This window comes from Sebastes fasciatus, chromosome 22 (genome assembly GCF_043250625.1).
Source record: "Sebastes fasciatus isolate fSebFas1 chromosome 22, fSebFas1.pri, whole genome shotgun sequence".
In the NCBI taxonomy this organism is placed as follows: Eukaryota; Metazoa; Chordata; class Actinopteri; order Perciformes; family Sebastidae; genus Sebastes; species Sebastes fasciatus.
The window spans coordinates 9,794,692-9,812,318 of NC_133816.1; the positions used below are offsets into that span (position 1 = coordinate 9,794,692).

The 17,627-nt window shown below is 40.7% G+C and overlaps 1 protein-coding gene across 2 annotated transcripts in view; it reads left to right on the forward strand.

The window, feature by feature from the left end:
- rell1 (RELT like 1) overlaps positions 1-17,092 on the forward strand; it is a 29,398-nt gene extending 12,306 nt beyond the window's left edge. Inside the window, exons 3-7 of one of the 2 annotated variants that reach the window (XR_012592495.1) lie at positions 2,077-2,148; positions 5,170-5,224; positions 9,740-9,996; positions 12,672-12,804; positions 15,225-15,241. Coding sequence is in view for 1 of the 2 variants with exons in the window: in XM_074624125.1 (XP_074480226.1) it covers positions 2,077-2,148; positions 5,170-5,224; positions 9,740-9,988; positions 12,672-12,804; positions 15,225-15,260 (545 nt within the window). In the remaining variant the exon portion in view is untranslated. Of the gene's footprint in view, positions 1-2,076; positions 2,149-5,169; positions 5,225-9,739; positions 9,997-12,671; positions 12,805-15,224 lie in introns of both variants that reach the window. The other variant, XM_074624125.1, reaches the window with a different exon arrangement.
- The last annotated feature ends 535 nt before the right edge of the window (positions 17,093-17,627 follow it).

Here is a 17,627-nt window from a genome sequence, read left to right on the forward strand (position 1 = left end):
ATTGCTTGGAGAGTATTGTGTTTATCAGAATTCGGAGGAAAAGCTCAGGAAGCAGTCAACAGGAAGCTCTAGGAAGTGCCTCGCAGGGGTGTGTGCTGGGTGGAAGGGTTCATACACAGGTTTCTATGTAGTCAATCAGAAGGAAGACCGTTTATGATTGCACCTTTTATAGGGATATGTGCATATGCATGTATTACGGTTGCCCTTTTAAACAGTTTAAATACGTGGTTAACATTGTAAATTAAAACAAAACAAAACAATTCGGGCTGTCAATTGATTTAAGATATTTAATTGTGATTAATCACATTTTTTATCTGTTCAAAATGTACCTTAAAGGGAGATTTGTCAAGTATTTAATACTCTTATCAACATGAGAGTGGGCAAATATGCTTGTTTTATGCAAACATATGTATATATTTATTATTGGAAATCAATTAACAACACAAAACAATGACACATATTGTCCAGAAACCCTCACAGATACTGCGTTTAGGATAAAAAAAATATGCTCAAATCATAACATGGCAAACTCAAGAACACATTTTCATTCACATATCTTGAGGTCAGAGGTCAAGGGACCCCTTTTAGAAATGGCAATGACAGTTTTTTCTCGCGAAAATTCAGCGCAAGTTTGGAGCGTTATTTAGCCTTGTTCGCAACAAGTTAGTATGATCTAGTTGGTACCAATGGATTCCTTAGGGTTTTCTAGTTTCATATGATACGATCTTCACTCTATGATCTTCACTCTAATTTTAAAACTGAGCCCGCAAGTTGCATTAATGCATTCAAAAATGTAGTGGTGTTAAAACAAATTTGTGTTAATGCATTATTATTGCATTAACAATGACAGCCCTAAAAAAATGCAACAAAACTACTTTGTTAGGTTTGGATAAAAAAAAAAATGCTACGAAATTGAAACAAAACACAACAAAAACGCAACAAAACTACTTGGTTACACCATCCCGACCTCCTCCTTACGTGGACTATCATTCTAAACATATTTGTGATACAGCAAAAATGAGTGTTATTTGCCACAAAATATGTTTCCCTCAAAACTTAATTCACAATGCCGTTTCAATGTATGGGAACATGATTTTTAAGAGACAGGTCTGGCATATGATGATCACATGAAGGCAGAGCTGAGCAATGCTAACAAAATAAATGATCACAATATTTGCCACATATTGATACAATACATCAATTGATACAATTTTCTATATGAAAATTGTTGAGTTTATAGCTTGTTGCACTGCCCCCAAATGGCCAAAAATTGCATGAATGCAAGTTTCTTTCGAAGGTCTTTTTTATTGATTTATCAATTTTTATTGATTTATTATTGATCATCAATAATGAATAAAACATTAACTGTACAGGGAAAGGAAACCTCCAACACATCCATCTGTTAAATCATGGATAAATAAAGTTAAATAGCCAACAATACAGAGATAATATCTACAATGCACCTTGAATAGAAACAGAAATAAAGTCCATAAATAAAGGAAATTGAAAATTAATAAATACACTAGAAAAAAGGAAAAAAAATAAGTAAAAAGATACAAAAAAATAATTTAAATAAATAATAATAATATAATAAATAAAAAATATAAATAGCCACTCAGAGATTACTGTCGTGGTTTTCTCATGGGGCGCCATATATTACATCAATATATTGCCAAGCTTGTATCTCTGTTAATAGGCAAACATAATGCTCCATGAGTCCATGTGTGGGTTTCCATTCTAAATAATTAATTGCATTGCTGCTCCAGTTAAACAGTGAAACCTATGGGAGTGCTGTCAAGCTGTAATATTAACAAAGCGCTCTTGAATCGTGATTTTATGGGCGATCATGTTTAGCGCTTACGATGTAAAAGGGAGCCCTGAGGCCACGCCTGAAGTATAACACATTTACAAACAAGCGTTATGGCTGTATAGTTTGCTTTACTGCGCTGCACACCGAAACATACAGTGTGACTTTCCTTTTAACGTGTTTGCTTGAGGATATTATAATTTTGAATGCTTATTACACACTTGATTATTTAAGTGTTTCTAATTGTATTTTTCTGCCTTATCTTCCAGACATGAATGACACCTTCAGTGACAACAACGACACAGTCGGGCAGATTGTCAACTACATCATGAAAAATGAAGGTATGTGTCAAACAAAAGACTAAATCATTGTCTTGCATTACACATTGTGCATGATGTCATCATTACAGCTGCAATCCATTCATGTTTGGTCAAGTTATTATCACACACTATTCCGGAAGGACGAGTGTGTCAGTTTCTCGGCAGTGGCATTAGTGTGTATGTGGGACTCTAGTTAGTCAGGAATGAGGATCTTTCTCGGAAGACAATCTAGCTATACTTCAGAGGAATTTCCAAGGACAATGTGTGTGCGCAGGAGTGTCTTAATAGCTTGTGTTATTCCTGTAAATTGAAATCATTTCCCTGAGCTGGAAGATGAAGTTCTTCTTTCTACCGCGTAATTGCAGTTTCTTTGTTCAGCTGAGTTTTGTAAGCGGCAACAAGATAGATAAGGATCAATGCATTGTGTCGGTTTGATTAGTGCGAACACACACACACGCCTCTCCTGACAGTGTAGGTTACAGTATTTCCCTCGGGGCTAATAAACCTCCCACAGCAGCGGAGTCCTATTGAACTATCTGCAAGTACGCAACTTTGGTTTTAAAGGTAGAAAAGGAAACAGAGGAACTCCTGTTTCATTTGAATTATTTAAAAACGGACACATGTCGAAGTAATATTATTGGCCTGAAAGTGTTTCTAAGTACAGGAACTAAACAGATACAGCTTATCCGTGATCATTGATCCCTAAACAGTGCAGTCTAAACCATCCTTCATATCGTATCCAGATGACTAACATACTGTCTAACCCCACGAAGGCAGCATTGTCCTGTTTTGGTGTCTGGCCATATTTGTCCTGTGTTGATTTTTCTGTCCAACCCTCAAGAGGCTCTAAGCTTTGAGCTGACTCATCACTGCCTTTTTTTTTTTTTTTTTAGGAACAATGTTTGTAGAGCCGGAGTCCGTTAGCTGTGACTCACCCTCACAATGTCACTCCGGAGACGTGGCGTATTTCAGGAGTCCTACTACCAAAATAGTCTGTATTATAAAACAGTAAATGTCTGTTTTATCCTTTCAACATCCAACCTAGAAAAGTGTAGGAAAGCGTCATTACTGGCTATTTTAAAAACCTATTTTCAGTTATTTTTCATGGAAATAATAATCTGGGACACGGTGGGGTGATTTTCCACCAGCTGCAGCAGCAGCAGTTTGTGTATAAATAGACATAATAGAACTGAGAAGTCGCTATGAGGAGCAGTAGTCAGCTTTATGGCTGGGCAAAGACTGCCATCTACAGATAATCTAAAAAATACAGTGCTGGCACAGTCATACTTGTTTTCATTGGATGTCCGTGTAGCATCACTACACTACAGACTTCAAAATAAAATCACCCGGAGCATAAAAATGACCCTTCACTTTTCTGTTTTCTCGTAATTCACTCAATAATTCAATATATTCTGAAAGATAGAAAGGAAGATATATTCTGTGTCTATACTTAAAATTCTGAATACTGGGTCCTTTGACCACTTTGCATTGTGTTTTAAAGGCTTAAGTCGCCCATTACTGCCGAGGAACCGACACCAAAGATTGAAAATGGTTTTGTGGTGAAAAGGTGTTTAAGGGGTATTTTTCCCCTTTTAAATCCCCTGAAAACTTAGTTTCAGATTGTTCTGTACATATTTATGACCAAATAAGCAGAAATAAAAGTCTTGAAAGCTATAGTTTAACACTATGTGACTGTGTGGGTGTGGTTTGATCAGATCTAACGGACAGTGGCCCTGGCAACAAAATCCCAACCCCAACAATCCCACAACTGTCATAAGATTTTGATTCAAATGTTGCTAAGCTCTGATTGGTGCACAGCAACATGTGACATCACATGTTTTCCAACTGAGCCCCACCCACTTCAAAGCAGTGAGTAAAGCAGGACAAAAACACAAAAACTTGTCATGTGAAATAACCAAAACTGTTATAACTTTAGCAGGAAATGAAATGGTGCGTTCATGTAAGACTCGAGTTTAGTAAACTGATTAGGAAAATATGTTTTCAGGGCCTTTTAATGACTCCAAACTGAAACCTAGTGTTACATTTATGCCTCGTTTCCCACATAGCTCCGTGTACGTATGCAAGTCAACTGGAAAAGCAAACATTCTTACTGTATTAATTTAGATATTTTTCAAAGTAAAAGTCCCTAGAAGTGTATAATTTAACTTTTTCCCATGATCTAGTGTTAAAAAAAGTTAACAAAAATCGCAATAAATCATAATATCGAATTGCAATTCTTGCAGAATTGCAATACATATCGAATCGGCACCCAAGTATTGTGATAGTATCGAATCAGGAGATAGGTGAATCGCCCCAGCCCTAGCAGCTACCGAGGGTGCACCCTGCGGTACTGGATGATATGAGGACGATACAGGGTGACGAGGAGGACAGCATTGAGTCAGACATCCATGCACCTTTAGATGAAATCATAACATTAAACCTCCACATTCACCTATACGTGACTCATCTCTGTGTCTCCGTACCGCTCGGTACATCTCCCCCCCTTTTTCTATGCACTAATTCCTTTATCTGTGCACGCACTGCAGCGTGCTCACGGGGAAGTCAGTGAATGCATCGCGGCCAGGCCTTAGGGAAATCTGTCTCTGGGAGCAAATTATGCAAATCTATACCTGAGCTGTTGTCTCTTGTGTGTTGATGCTACTTTGTCTGGGGGGCAGAAGTTGGCGGAATTGTTGTTCGTGTGTGTGTGTAAGAAAAAAACTTTGTCCCTTTGGCCAAATTCCTACAGAAGTTACACTTTACAGAGTCATATTCTTCTGCCGTTTGCTTGCTTCGATAAAGGTTTTTCCGGTCCGTCACATTCTCCTGAGGTTGTGCAGTAATTGTGCCGTTTTAATTGTGTTAAGGAGTTAATCTGTTGTAACCATCTTTCAATAAGCGCTCTGCTTTTGAAGTCACTGGAGCGTTCTCCTCGTTAATTCCCAACACTACTTTTTATCTCCCCCTCCTCTCTCTCTCCCCCTCCCCCCTTTCTCCTATCTGCATAAGTGTAACGTTTTTCCCCTCTCTCTCTCTTTTCAGCAAACACAGACGCTCTGAAAGCCATGGTTTGTGAAAACAGCATCGACTCAGATGGGTGAGTGTCCTCTCGTGCTGTTTCTCCCATCTGCGACCACCAGATGGCACCATAAGCCTCCTTGGAAGCCTGTTGGTTGTCACAGCTGAAGTGGCTGAAGTGACTGAAATGAGAGTAGCCAGGGCAGGAAATGAACACAACAAGGCAATCAGGCCACATTTCTCTTCTGATACTTTTCCAGATTGGCAGGGTTTGATTGAGGGCGAGCAGCTGGGGACTCTTCCCCGAAATGCTACCATGCCCCATATCACTAGACTGTGGGATTATTAAAGCATATTGAGCACAGTTGTTGGCTTGTTTCCTTATTGGATTCTCAGCCAGAACACAGTGACACTTAAAAAAGAGCGCATTGGGCAAAGAAGCTGTAGGTTTCCTTTGTCCTAGAGGCTTTACAAATAGGGCGGCCTGCATTAGTTAGAAACAATTGGTTAATTTATCGTATCGTTCCAGCCTCTCAAATGTAAGGATTTGATGCTTTTCCCGTGTTTTATATCACATTAGAGCTGCAACGATTAATCAGTTAGTTATTAGATTAATCACCAACTATTTTGATGATCGCTTTGAGTCATTTTTTTAAAGAAAAAAAGTCAAAATTCTCTGATTCCAGCTTCTTAAATGTGAATATTTTCTGGCTTCTTTACTCCTCAACGATATCTTTGAGTTGTTGACAAAACAAGACCTACGAGGACGTCATCTTGGGCTTTTGAAAACAACATTTTTCACCATTTTCTGACATTTTATAGACCAAACAACTAAGCGATTAATCGAGAAAATAATCAACAGATTAAAAGACAATGAAAATAATCATTAGTCGCAGCCCTAGATACAACAATACTTATCTAGCAAGCCACAGCTGATTAAAAACGGCTTGTTACAGTTGTCATTTCAGACATTTTCTAACTGTAACTATCCACCTTCATTGGCTAGAAGCTGTTTTTGTCTACATCTTTGTGAAATCAAAGAGGCATCGTTTAAAAACATTACTATGAATTTTGATGGTAAATCAGCCTGTTATCATTGTAAACTGCATATGTGTCGTGCGAGAATGGAAAAGCGTAGCGACAATGACAAAGCTAACAGTCAAAAAGCGAAGTTTCAATCGTTATTTGCAGCCTTAGCCTGCGTCTGATGTCCAGGATCTTATTAATAGTGGAAAAGCAATCAACCCTCGAAAAATTGATTTCATTCACATTTTGACATTCACATCTCAAATCAAAAGGCCGCCCACTTGAAACGACCCTGCATCATAAGGAACGGGAGCTGTACGGTACGAGCTGAGATTAGACGTCTTCACTCTGCTTCGCCGCCGAGATAAGCGGAGTCGTGGCTGATAGACAGATTGGAGGAGGAGAAGCCTGTGACAGTAGAGGAGTGTGAGTAAATCGAGTTAGTGGAGTATGTTTTCCCCCCTCTCTCTCTCTCCTCCTGTCATCTTTCCCGTCCCGCTACATATTGTTCTGGGAGGAAAAGGAGAGAGATAAAGAGAGAGCGGAGATGTTCTCCTTTGTTGTGAAGAAACAGCGTGGACAAATGGCAGGAGCGTATTAGGTATTGAAGCGTTCTGCTCAGTCACATCAGGCGTCCTGGAAGAATCAGCAGAAATCTGCAGTCGCACACATTTTTCCCCCGACGTCACTTTCATGTGTTTCGCCTCTTCATTCTTTCTCCAAATCTCTTTTCCCACATATTGTTTTTCTCTCCGTCACTTTTTTTTGTTTGTTCAAATGGCTTCTCTGTAGTACTCCCCTCTTTCTCTCGCTGTTACTCTTCATATCTTTTCTCCCAGCCAGGTTGGGCTGCCTGCCAGTGGATCACTTAGAGATGGAGGAATAGGGGGGAAGAGGGGTATCGGTGCTGGGGGTAATTTATGGGACACTTAAGGGTGGAAGGGGAGACGGACAGACAGGCAGAAAGAGAGGGAGGAAAAAGGAGAGAGACTACCAGAAGGAGAGTGACTGTAGTGTGGCCAGGCCTCGCTATCTGCCTCTCCAGATTTGGTGCTTAACTACCCTTCGCCTCGGTGCTGCTCTCTCCCCATCAGTACTCCAGCCTCCTCGTCACCGTCCCTCAGTCCCCTTCCCACTAGATGCTCTCTGTTCTTCACATCAGTCCATCTCCCCTTTGCTTTGCCATATCTTTTTTTTTTTTTTTCCTCCTGATGATTCATACCTCTGCTCGTCAGGAATCCTCACACTCGGCCGTACATGATCATAAATGCATATTTTTTGAGATGCACGTACTCACACATTGTTTACACCAACTTTTTTGGCTTGTGAAAACTTAAAGCAAAGCGACGTCGGCTCGTTTTTCCCCATCTCACTGGTTGCATATGTCTACCAGTATTTTACCAGTTCATCAAAAGACTGATTTTTACTTTTCAAAAAGGCCTGAAAATAGGTTTGGCGATTGGACGAATATATCGGCTATTGTCGGTTGTTTTTTTCTTGGCTGATTTATTTTTTTTAATTGTTTTTAACCAAGACAGCTTTGAGTTTTATTTTGTTTCTGTCAAGTTTGAATGAAGTGAGTTTTACGATGCTCCGCCGCTCCAACAGCTGATCTCTCAACTGAAACTACAGCAGTTGTAGTGCCACACACCTGCGCGAAAATATCGCCCAACCCTGCATGGAACGTCTATGATTATTGCAAGGGGGAAAAAATGCAAAGATTAGAGACATATCTCCAAAAAATTAACATCATTTTGTGTTGCACAAATATGTGTGTATGAAAGTTGACTTGCAATCTCTTGTGGGGTCCTGACCCCCAGGTAGGGAACCACCGGTTTACACTAACAAATATGACACCCCTTGTGTCAAGTCTGTGTATTTTTGGTTTGGACAAGGCTGTTATGCTGCAGGAACTTTCCCAGGGGACCAAGAACCTTTTAGAGAAACTCTGTAACTTGACCTTGAGTTTAGACCAAGCAGCAACCTCCGGCGTTGAGAAATGAAGCAAAGTGCCAAAATCTGCAGTTCCTCGAATGGCCGTGAGTGAATCCCCATAGACTCCCATGTTAAAATGTCCAACTTTACAGCAGAAATAAACCTGTTTACAGCCTGGTATAACAGACAGTTTTGGTCTCTATAGCTAATTTCTCCGTTCATGACAACTGTAGGGGGGGAATTTTTACTACGTTCATATTTTATACAGTCTATGGTTTCAACAGGAGGAACCAGGAACCAAATTTAGTGAATCATCAGGTGGCAAAAATAGTTCCTGCTCTCTGGGTAAAACCTTTCAATAGTTCGGGGACTGTCAAGTGGCGTTGTAGGACTGAACGTCGCTAATTGACTCCGCAGCAACTACAACTTGTGTACGACTTTTATCACAAAATAAAAAAGTACTGAATGTATGGGACCAGTATTGATATTAGGATGAGGCGTTTTATTTTTTTTTAACGAAGCCCTCTGTGTCGGCACCCCTGCTGCGAGTGGCCTCATTCAAACGAATCAGGGGGCTGACTTCCACGCAGAGCGCTAAAGCCGGTCTGAACGTGGCCTCCAAAGTGTCATGAAAAGCCTTACTAAAAGAGTGGAGGCTGCTACGGCAGCACATTAACGCCCACGTTTTTGGAACGAGGTGTTCAATAATCACATATGATGTTCAGCTGTCCACATACTTGTGGCCATACACTGTTTCGTAGCATCCCTCTTTACAATAAGAGTCCATTTCTACCTCCTCCTCCTGACACAGATCAAAGATATGTGACTCTTTATGCCGTCGGTCCCCCGACACACATGCACAGTTCTACATACGGTATATATTATACGAGCATGTCAGTGAGTAGGAACACTGTTTATTCTACCTTTTGTGTGTAAACAATGTGAAAGGAGCTGCTCTCCGGGGTCATAAAACATTCACACACACAGTTCCTCTCGTGAAAAACGACGCGAGTGCTCAAACAGACGGCCTCAATTAGTCCCTGTTAGCTCGCTTCTAAGATAAATATACTGTATGAAAGTGGAGAGAAGCAGCGTGCGGCGTATCACCTTCTTTTTTTACAGCTAATTCTCAACTGATCGGATGTCCAAACAATCCCTCTCCTTTATTACTGTTTAAACAGAATCGTCATTCAGAGCGATCGCTCTCAAAGAGCTCGTCGGTATTTGTTTGAAGATACGAGATAACCATGTGTCATTTCTGCAGCGATAAAGGAAGCGCTGCCGCCGAATTCATCTCTGTAAAATGAAAACTGCTTTTGAATGTAGGTCAGCTGTTAGTGTGTGAAAGGTCTCCCTCCTCTCAAAGCTGCACTTGTGACAGCTGATCTGAATAGACGACTACTTTTCGTTCAATTTAATGTTTAGATGTCGAAACGTTCTGCTGACCTATAAGATAGTTCTTGGTTAATTTCCCTCTTTGTTGCATGTTTATTGTTCAGGGGCTGCATTATTTGGCTTGTGCTCTCCAAGTAGGCCATCACTCTCATAACTAACGTGCTGTAATGTGTCATTTATTGATAACAATTGTGCCACCAAACTTGAACACTAATTTTCTGTCTCCTTTCGTCTTCAGGCCTCCGCTCACCCCGACCTCTCCCAACACCCCGACGCCTCCGATGACTCCCATATCGCCGGGCGCGCCCCCGTGGGCGGCCAAGCACACCTGCAGCCACCTGCACACCATCGGCGGCCTCGGCGGCCAGAAGAACATCTGCACCCGCTGCAGCCAGAAGAAGTGGCCGCTGATGAGGAGGCCGTCGGCCCGCAAGACGGAGCAGCGCCGCAGCCAACTCGGAGAGGTCACGGTCCTGGCTGTGGGCAGGTGGGCAGGTGTGTGTGTGTGTTTTGAGTCGAGGAGGCAGAAAACAAAAAGAGTTTTTACGACGATTTTCTTATAGAATCGTACCACATAAGGTGCTTTAATTATCAGATATACATTAAAGCAGTTTGCCCCCAGAGGCATATTAGGTATTAGTTCACACACAACATTAACAATTAAACATTAACCCTAAAAAAATCCACACTTAATTACACCGACTAAGATTGCCGTGCACTTTGACACCAGACCAGTGACCTGGAAAATGCACATGTGCACAGTCAGGGTGAAGCCTGGGAAAATAGATGCTGCTGTTGAGGTTTAGTGCGAAGCTTCAGTGGTTAACCTGTGTTGTCGTGGAGCCGCTGCTCCGTGGCAACAAGCCCTGTTAAAAACACATTAAACAGGAGAGGCCCACACCTCCCAGCCTGTCAGAATCGAGAGATATCAGTGGGTCCCTGTTGACCACATCTGTCCGTCCACCGTTTCAACAAAGTGTAGCCTTTTTCCAAACTCATTATGATGGATTTTCAAACAGATGCTGGCGCTCCCATCATACAAGACTTTCTTCATCAGGAGGCCTTAGGAAAGCTCAGTCCTTGGACACATTATATCTTTTATTGAAAGCTTGATTCCTGAATTTAATTGTATTTTAGGGCTCACAAAGGATCTGATTTTGCTTCTTTTGTACTCAACAATCACTACAAAGTTCTCCAGAAAGTCTTGCATCAAATCTTAAACTGTGAAAGAACAAAAGAACAGCTGTTATTGTGAGTCCAAGTGGTTGACAGTGTGTGGGTCTTTTTTTACACTACTTTTTGTACTAAAAATATTTTCCTTTTTTGATCAGAAACATGCAAGAGTTCTCCTGTTCTCACCAGAGTCTGGGCGTTAGCTAGTGTTGCATTTTGAATATGTTACCTGTATGTATTCCTGTGTGTTGTTCTCTGTAGCTCCCAGTCGTTCAATATGCACCTTTTTCCTTTTTCATGTGGCTGCTTCACAATAAAAGCCACCCTGTGTTTTGTCAGTTGAATGCTTTTAATGTGAAGCAGCAGAAAAAGGATATTCTGTTTGCATTAGCAGTAATTTAATACAGCTCTGATGCGGTGTAAAGAGCAGTGTTGTCGCGATACTGGAATTTATAACTTCGATACGATACCTTGAAAAATATTCGACACCACGGGGAAAAACATTGAGGGCATCAAATTTTCGATTTTTATTAAAAGATAAGTGTGTGTCAATTCGCTGTCGGATAGAAGAGAGAGCAGAAAGCGCAGCTGGTACCTGTGTATCAATACTGTGGAAAATGAGTATTGAAACTGTTTCAAATATTCAGTATTGATATATTTTTGACAACACTAGTAAAGCGAGTGAACAGTACAGTGCCAGTGAGGCTGATATCGATGAGATAAAACTGCTGGATTACATGCACGCATCTTTTTCCTGTGACTCCCTCATGCTCGTGAAGACAATCTAAATCCGTCACGGAAATGTTGTACTCCGCCACTAACAATGAAAGCTGCTATATAGAGAGATAATTACTGAATGTAAATACATTGAATTGCTATTGCTGAAAAAATATAGATCATATGGTATCAAAAAGGGGGTTTGGTTTTATGAAAACTCTTAAGGGTTATAAATTTAAGAAAACATCCTTGTTTGTGAGGTGACCAGAGGCTGGGTGCTACGCTTCCCGCCTTCTGGTTCCTCCCTGAAACCACCGTATGAGAGCAGTGCAGAGCAGCTTGCCAGTGGAGCACACTCACATGCATGAACATGCTCAAAAAGCGCGCGTGACCGGCCCGACTATGTCAACAAAGTAGAGAGAGAGAGAGAAGCTCGGATTACAACACATACACAGAGGGAGAATGACTTCATTCTCTGCTCAGGTAGACATTACTCCTCTATATCTTTACATAGCAAATAGTTGTTTGCTGCTGTATTAATGCTCTGGATATCATACCTTAAAAGATGGACCCTTTTCCATTGCTCTCCAGTATTTGAAAGTGGGTTTAAGACAAAAACTCCACATTAGGAATTACACCCTGGCAGTATGCTACCATTATTAAAACTGTGTCCAAGATGTTTAAAGTAAAGAGAATATTCCTCAGTCCACTAGTTAACCCAGGAAAGCGTTTCAGCCTCATCCCCGCCACGCAGCGAGCGCTCTCCTCATCCTTAATGTCCTGCTGCGAGCTGATTGGGATGCAGAGAGGTTGCTTTTCATTTGCACACCCAGATGAATGGCTGCGTACGCGGAGGGGTCAGCATGACCTGGATACGAATATTCATTTGCTGATTTAATTAAAGCTTTGGAGCGTGTGAGTGTGTGTGTGTGTGTGTGTGTGTGTGTGTGTGCGCACAGGTGCATTTGAGTGGCTGGGTGGATGAGAGCGAGGTGTAAAGTTAAGGTGTGTATTATCAGTGAGAAGAAGCAGAAGCAACAACAACAGCGGAGATGGGCAGCTAAGTTCTACTTTATTTCGACCTAGAATAATAACCCACCGGGATCGTTTTTAAAAACTTTCTTGAAAGGGTTCAACAGTATACGCTGCACATTTCGGCCAGTGGTTTCCCACATGCAGCAAGGAGCAGGAGTTTGTTTTAATGAGCCAACTCTGCAGCTCTCATTTCCCAGACTGCAAAAACAATCAAAACCTTGTTATTTTTTCTCTTCGCCTCGCAGGTTCCGGGTGACAAAGTGTGAAAAACCGACCCGGGAGAGGCGGACGCTGCTAATAACAGACTCCAATGGGAGCGTTCCTTCGTCTCCTACGGAGGCGGAGCCAAAGAGCCGGACGACGTCCGAGTCCCAGCAGGTCTGTATCCTGGAAACTTCTTCATCTGTGTCCTGCTTTGTCTTCGTCTCCCATCGGGCTCCTCCCAGCTCATACACACCCTGTGTATAAATACGTGTTGCTTATGTATTCAACATGTGCATACTTGCTTGTCTATGCTGTTTAATAATGAGCATGTTCACAGATCTTGGTGACATCCTGCCTTTTTATGCATTGTTTTGACAAATTGTTAAATATCACAAAAAATAGAGAATGTTACGGCTTTGATAAATAATAGCACAAAGCATTTAGGCACCTTTTTTGATATGTGTTGTAACTGTATAAGGGTTTCAACTAATGTCTATTTTTATCTATGAATTTGCTGATTATTGTCTTGATTCAAAGAGGACCTGTGATGCTTATTTTCAGGTGCATACTTGTATTTTGGGTTTCTACTAGAACATGTTTGCATGCTCTGTTTGGGCTCTGTTTGAGCTCTGATTGGTCACCCGGCCCTCTGTTGTGATTGGTCAACTGAACCAAACTCTTAGGACTCCGCTACAGCTCCGCTCTAACTAGCTTTGTTTGAGGGCGTGCCAAACTAGCCGTTAGGCAGGTATTATGCAAATGTATTACTTGGTGACATCACCATGTTATGGTTGTTTCAGGCAGTTCAGGAGCAGTGTAACTCCCTTTGGCCTGGACTTTGGGCTTTGTAACTTTGCAGACCTTTTACATGCACAACAAAAACTATATAACACACTAAAGGAAAGGGAAAAAGCACAAAAGCATAACAGGTCCTCTTTAAGCTTTCAATTGTTTGGTCTATAAAATAGTGAAAAATGCCTGATACTATATGCTAAAGCCAAATGTGACTTCTTTAAATGTCTTGTTTTGTCCGACCAACACTCCAAAACTAAACAATATTCAGTTTACTGTCGCCTAAGCAAAAGAGAAGCAGCAAATCCTCACATTTGAGTAGCTGGAGCTAGGAAATGTTTATTTTATTTTCCTGAAAAAATAGCTTATAAAACAGTATATAGTACATTTACACATGTTGAAAGCAGAAGTCAAGTCAACTTTATTGTATAGACTCCTAATATCAAATAAAGAGCCAGTATATAAATTACTACGAAAACACCAAAATCCCCAAAGAATGTATAACATTGAGAAAAAAGAAGATGCCTTGCGAGTCCATGATTTAGAATAACAATCATAAAACAAAACAAAAAAAAAAATAATTAAAAAATATTAACACTGAACAAAAAACAGCAGACATAGCCTACATGTCAATTATTGTATTAGGTAAAGTTAATGTGATTGTAGCTAAATAAAGTGTTTAAACATTCATGATAAAGAGCCACTGAAACATCCAACCGCAGCAATAATCATCCTCCAGCTCTGCTGTTTTCTGTTTACATCACAGGAAACTCTGGTTATGAAATTGCAATGCTCCAGGTGATCATGAACAGCCTCCGCTCGTCTCTCCTCTGTGTTTAATTTATTGTTTAGTATGCAGAGGAGTTGTGTCTTCCTGTTGACGCAGCACAGAAAATGTCCTCGTGGTTGATTTTCTTTTCAGATTCTTTTGTGACCAAAAAATTAGTCATCATTCGGATATATCCTGCAAAGTCAATGCGTATTTAATCCACATAATCGTGAATTAGAAAGTACAAAGAGCGACAAACGGTGCATAGGGTTTACCGGAGTTTCGCCCAGGAAACTAGAAGTCAATGTTGATTTATCTGTCACGTAACTACTGTACTTATGTAACGCCACTTAGGTAGGTATTTTAACCCAAACCACGATCTTTTCCTACACCTAACTAACTAGTTTTGTTGCCTAAACTTAACCAAGTTGTTTCCTGTGACGGTGAAAGTTTATTTTGAAAAGACTGTATGCATCAAACATGCGGAAATTGACACGTGTTGCTTGACATTCGTAGGAAAACGCACGAAAAATGAGAATAACTTTTCGTAGGGTATCATACGAACTGTTGTATGAGGATACGTTTGATAGTTGCATTCGATCATCTGCAAAATGTTCAACATTTTGGTGATTGGATTTGTTGAAAACTGACGATGATATTCGCAGTTGGCTAAAGTTACAAAAGACATAATTTATCATTTTGAAACCTCACATGCACAAAATATATTTGATTACATGTTTATCAGAATCAGAAAATTGGGACGTTACAATTGCTCTTATATAGACATAAATAAATGTAAGACAATAGAAATAAAGCAGTAAATCACATGTAAATTATGCACATAATGCTACAATATTGTACATAATGCTGCAGTATAAACACAACACATCACATATTGACTTTGAGCTTTCTCATATTGACTGTGTGAGAAAGAAAAATGCCTTCAACCCGAGAATTTAAACAAACCTGATGGCAGAATAATCTGGAGATTATTAATGATTCTGTATTAAATCAAGATTATTTCCTTCTGCAGGAGCAGACGGACGACGTGGACAAAGAGAAACGATAGCAATCCACAGGAGAAAAACAACATCTGGACAAAACCCAAACCCAAACAAGGACATTAAAACATCAGCGCTGGAGGGAGCCAAGTCGACCGGGGAGTTGTCCTTCCACATTCCCGCTCCGCGGGGAGCCAAAAGTGCTGCGGATGGCGAGGACGACGGTGGCGAGAGTGACATACAGAGTCACACCAGCCAGTTATTTTACAAGCAGAAAAGGGGGATTGTGTGTCTATTTGTGATGCACACCATTTCCTCTTCATATAGATTTACAATAGTGCCTTACTCAAGGGCGTTTATGCAGGGCGGCTGCTTCATGTCAAGGAAGCCTGAACCATGGACTTGTTACTCAATATGCCGACGATGTGTGTACATATGTCTGTGAATGTGGAGGTGAAGCTTTTGCATGTCATCGGTCATTTAATTGATAAAACTGCACCCCAGAAATAGAAACAGCAAGTCTGAGATTAAATTGTAGGTTGTCATTCCCAAACAGGAAGTAGGAACAGACTGATAATAGCGGTCACAGAACCGGGAAGTAGATTGGAGCATTAGCAGATGTGATAGGAGTTAAGCAACAAAGTGTGCCTTAGTGTTTATCTTCCAGCCTGTTCTCTAATAAAGAAGAGAGGGCAGTATTCTGGGTCGAACATTCAAACATGGCTGCTCACTCTTTGTTTTCTCTTAAAGTGTTATTTTACAGGCCAGTCTGCTCCAACCCTTCAAGGTCACTGGTGATCTGCCAGATTTCCCATGTGTCAGATAGGCATTACTAAATCTTTAAGCCCGCATTCATTGTTTCTTTTAGTTGTTTTTTTAAAAAACATTTTATCAACTCATAATGTTGTTTTGGCGAACGTATTAGCAAAGAGTTGCCTGTTTACACATTCAGCAGACTTTGAGCAACATTAGCAATCATGTCGCTCTTCTTTTAGCTTTGTTTTGGTCTCCACATAGAGTGCTACAGGAATGAGTCCTAAAACACGGAAATGAGTTAGCATGTTAGCACCTCCGGTTCCCTCGTCTGGAAGTCAATGGGTTTTTAGTTAGATGCCTGAAATAAGGTCTGCGGTTAACACAAGCTGAAGAGACTTTAACGTTTTGTTCTACGACATAAAATACATCCGTAAATACCCCACTTGTGAATATTGAAGCCTTTATGTGTCTTAAAAAAGGCGGTTGCTAACAAGTGGTGAAATGAGACTACTAAACGTCATCACGCCGAGTCGTCCGCCTTTACAGCCTCGTTGTGTTTACTCGCGTTCATGTAGTTCGTTTATAGCCTAACGTTAGCTTTTCACTTCTGGTGATTGCATTCACACTTCAAAAATCGTAAAAGTGGTGTTCATTCGTGAAGAATATCTTGCTGAACAAACGTGTATATTAAATGTGTGTTCGCCACACAGCTTATTTTACGCAATCATCCAAAACCCAATGGAAGAAATCCCATCGGCATTTTGTCGAGGGAACCCCAGGGCGATGCTGACTTTTCTGGTAAGACTACAAAAAATACGTCATCTCTGGAGCACTCAAATCATGAACCATGAAAAGATGCATTATGGGAAATGTAGGACTAAAAAGTCCTTTATTGAATTGCGATACTAAAGAGTAGCCCTTTATAGCCATCATGAGCTAATCATCCAAATATATAATTTCCCCAGATTTCTGGGATCAAAACATATCATTGTAGGCATGTTTCCTTCCAACTTGTGAATGTCATTTCATTGTGCCTCATATTTAAAAAAAACATACTTGTTATTCATATTTTGGGACAGTTTTGTTGTGTTTTTATCGTATAATGAAAGAAATAAAGACGACTAACACATATCAAACCACAATATTTAATTGACTTTATTGTTGTCATTTAATCATACACTGTATACCAGTTGAGATATTAAAAGTCCTCTGACCTGCAGGCTTAACTTCTCCCTCATCTCTGTGAACCATCCGTCTTCATATTCTATTCTTTCTCATCCCCTCTCTCATCTCGGCACCCCTCCTCGCTCCTTCTCTCTTCCATTTTCGCGGGCGTAATGAAAAGATGATTTGTCTTATTCATCTCGAGTAGGTAGTCCGACGACCTCGGGGCTCTCTATCATATTATTTCCAGATAATGGAGATGAGATGGGGATGGAGAGGTGTTTTGGAGCATTAGCAAATCCTTGACTCGTTTTTGTCTCCTCTTGACCTTCCGAGTCGGGTTCGCTCACGCAAAGAGACAATAAAAAATCTGCTAATTTCGGTTATTACTTCTGCTCAATTATGAACAGATGCCTAACTGCTCTGACCAGGACGCGCTTAAACAAGTTTTTGAGTGACACGCAGCTGCTGCTGGTGTCATTTGACAGCGCTTGAGGGAGGATCGACTTTCAAAG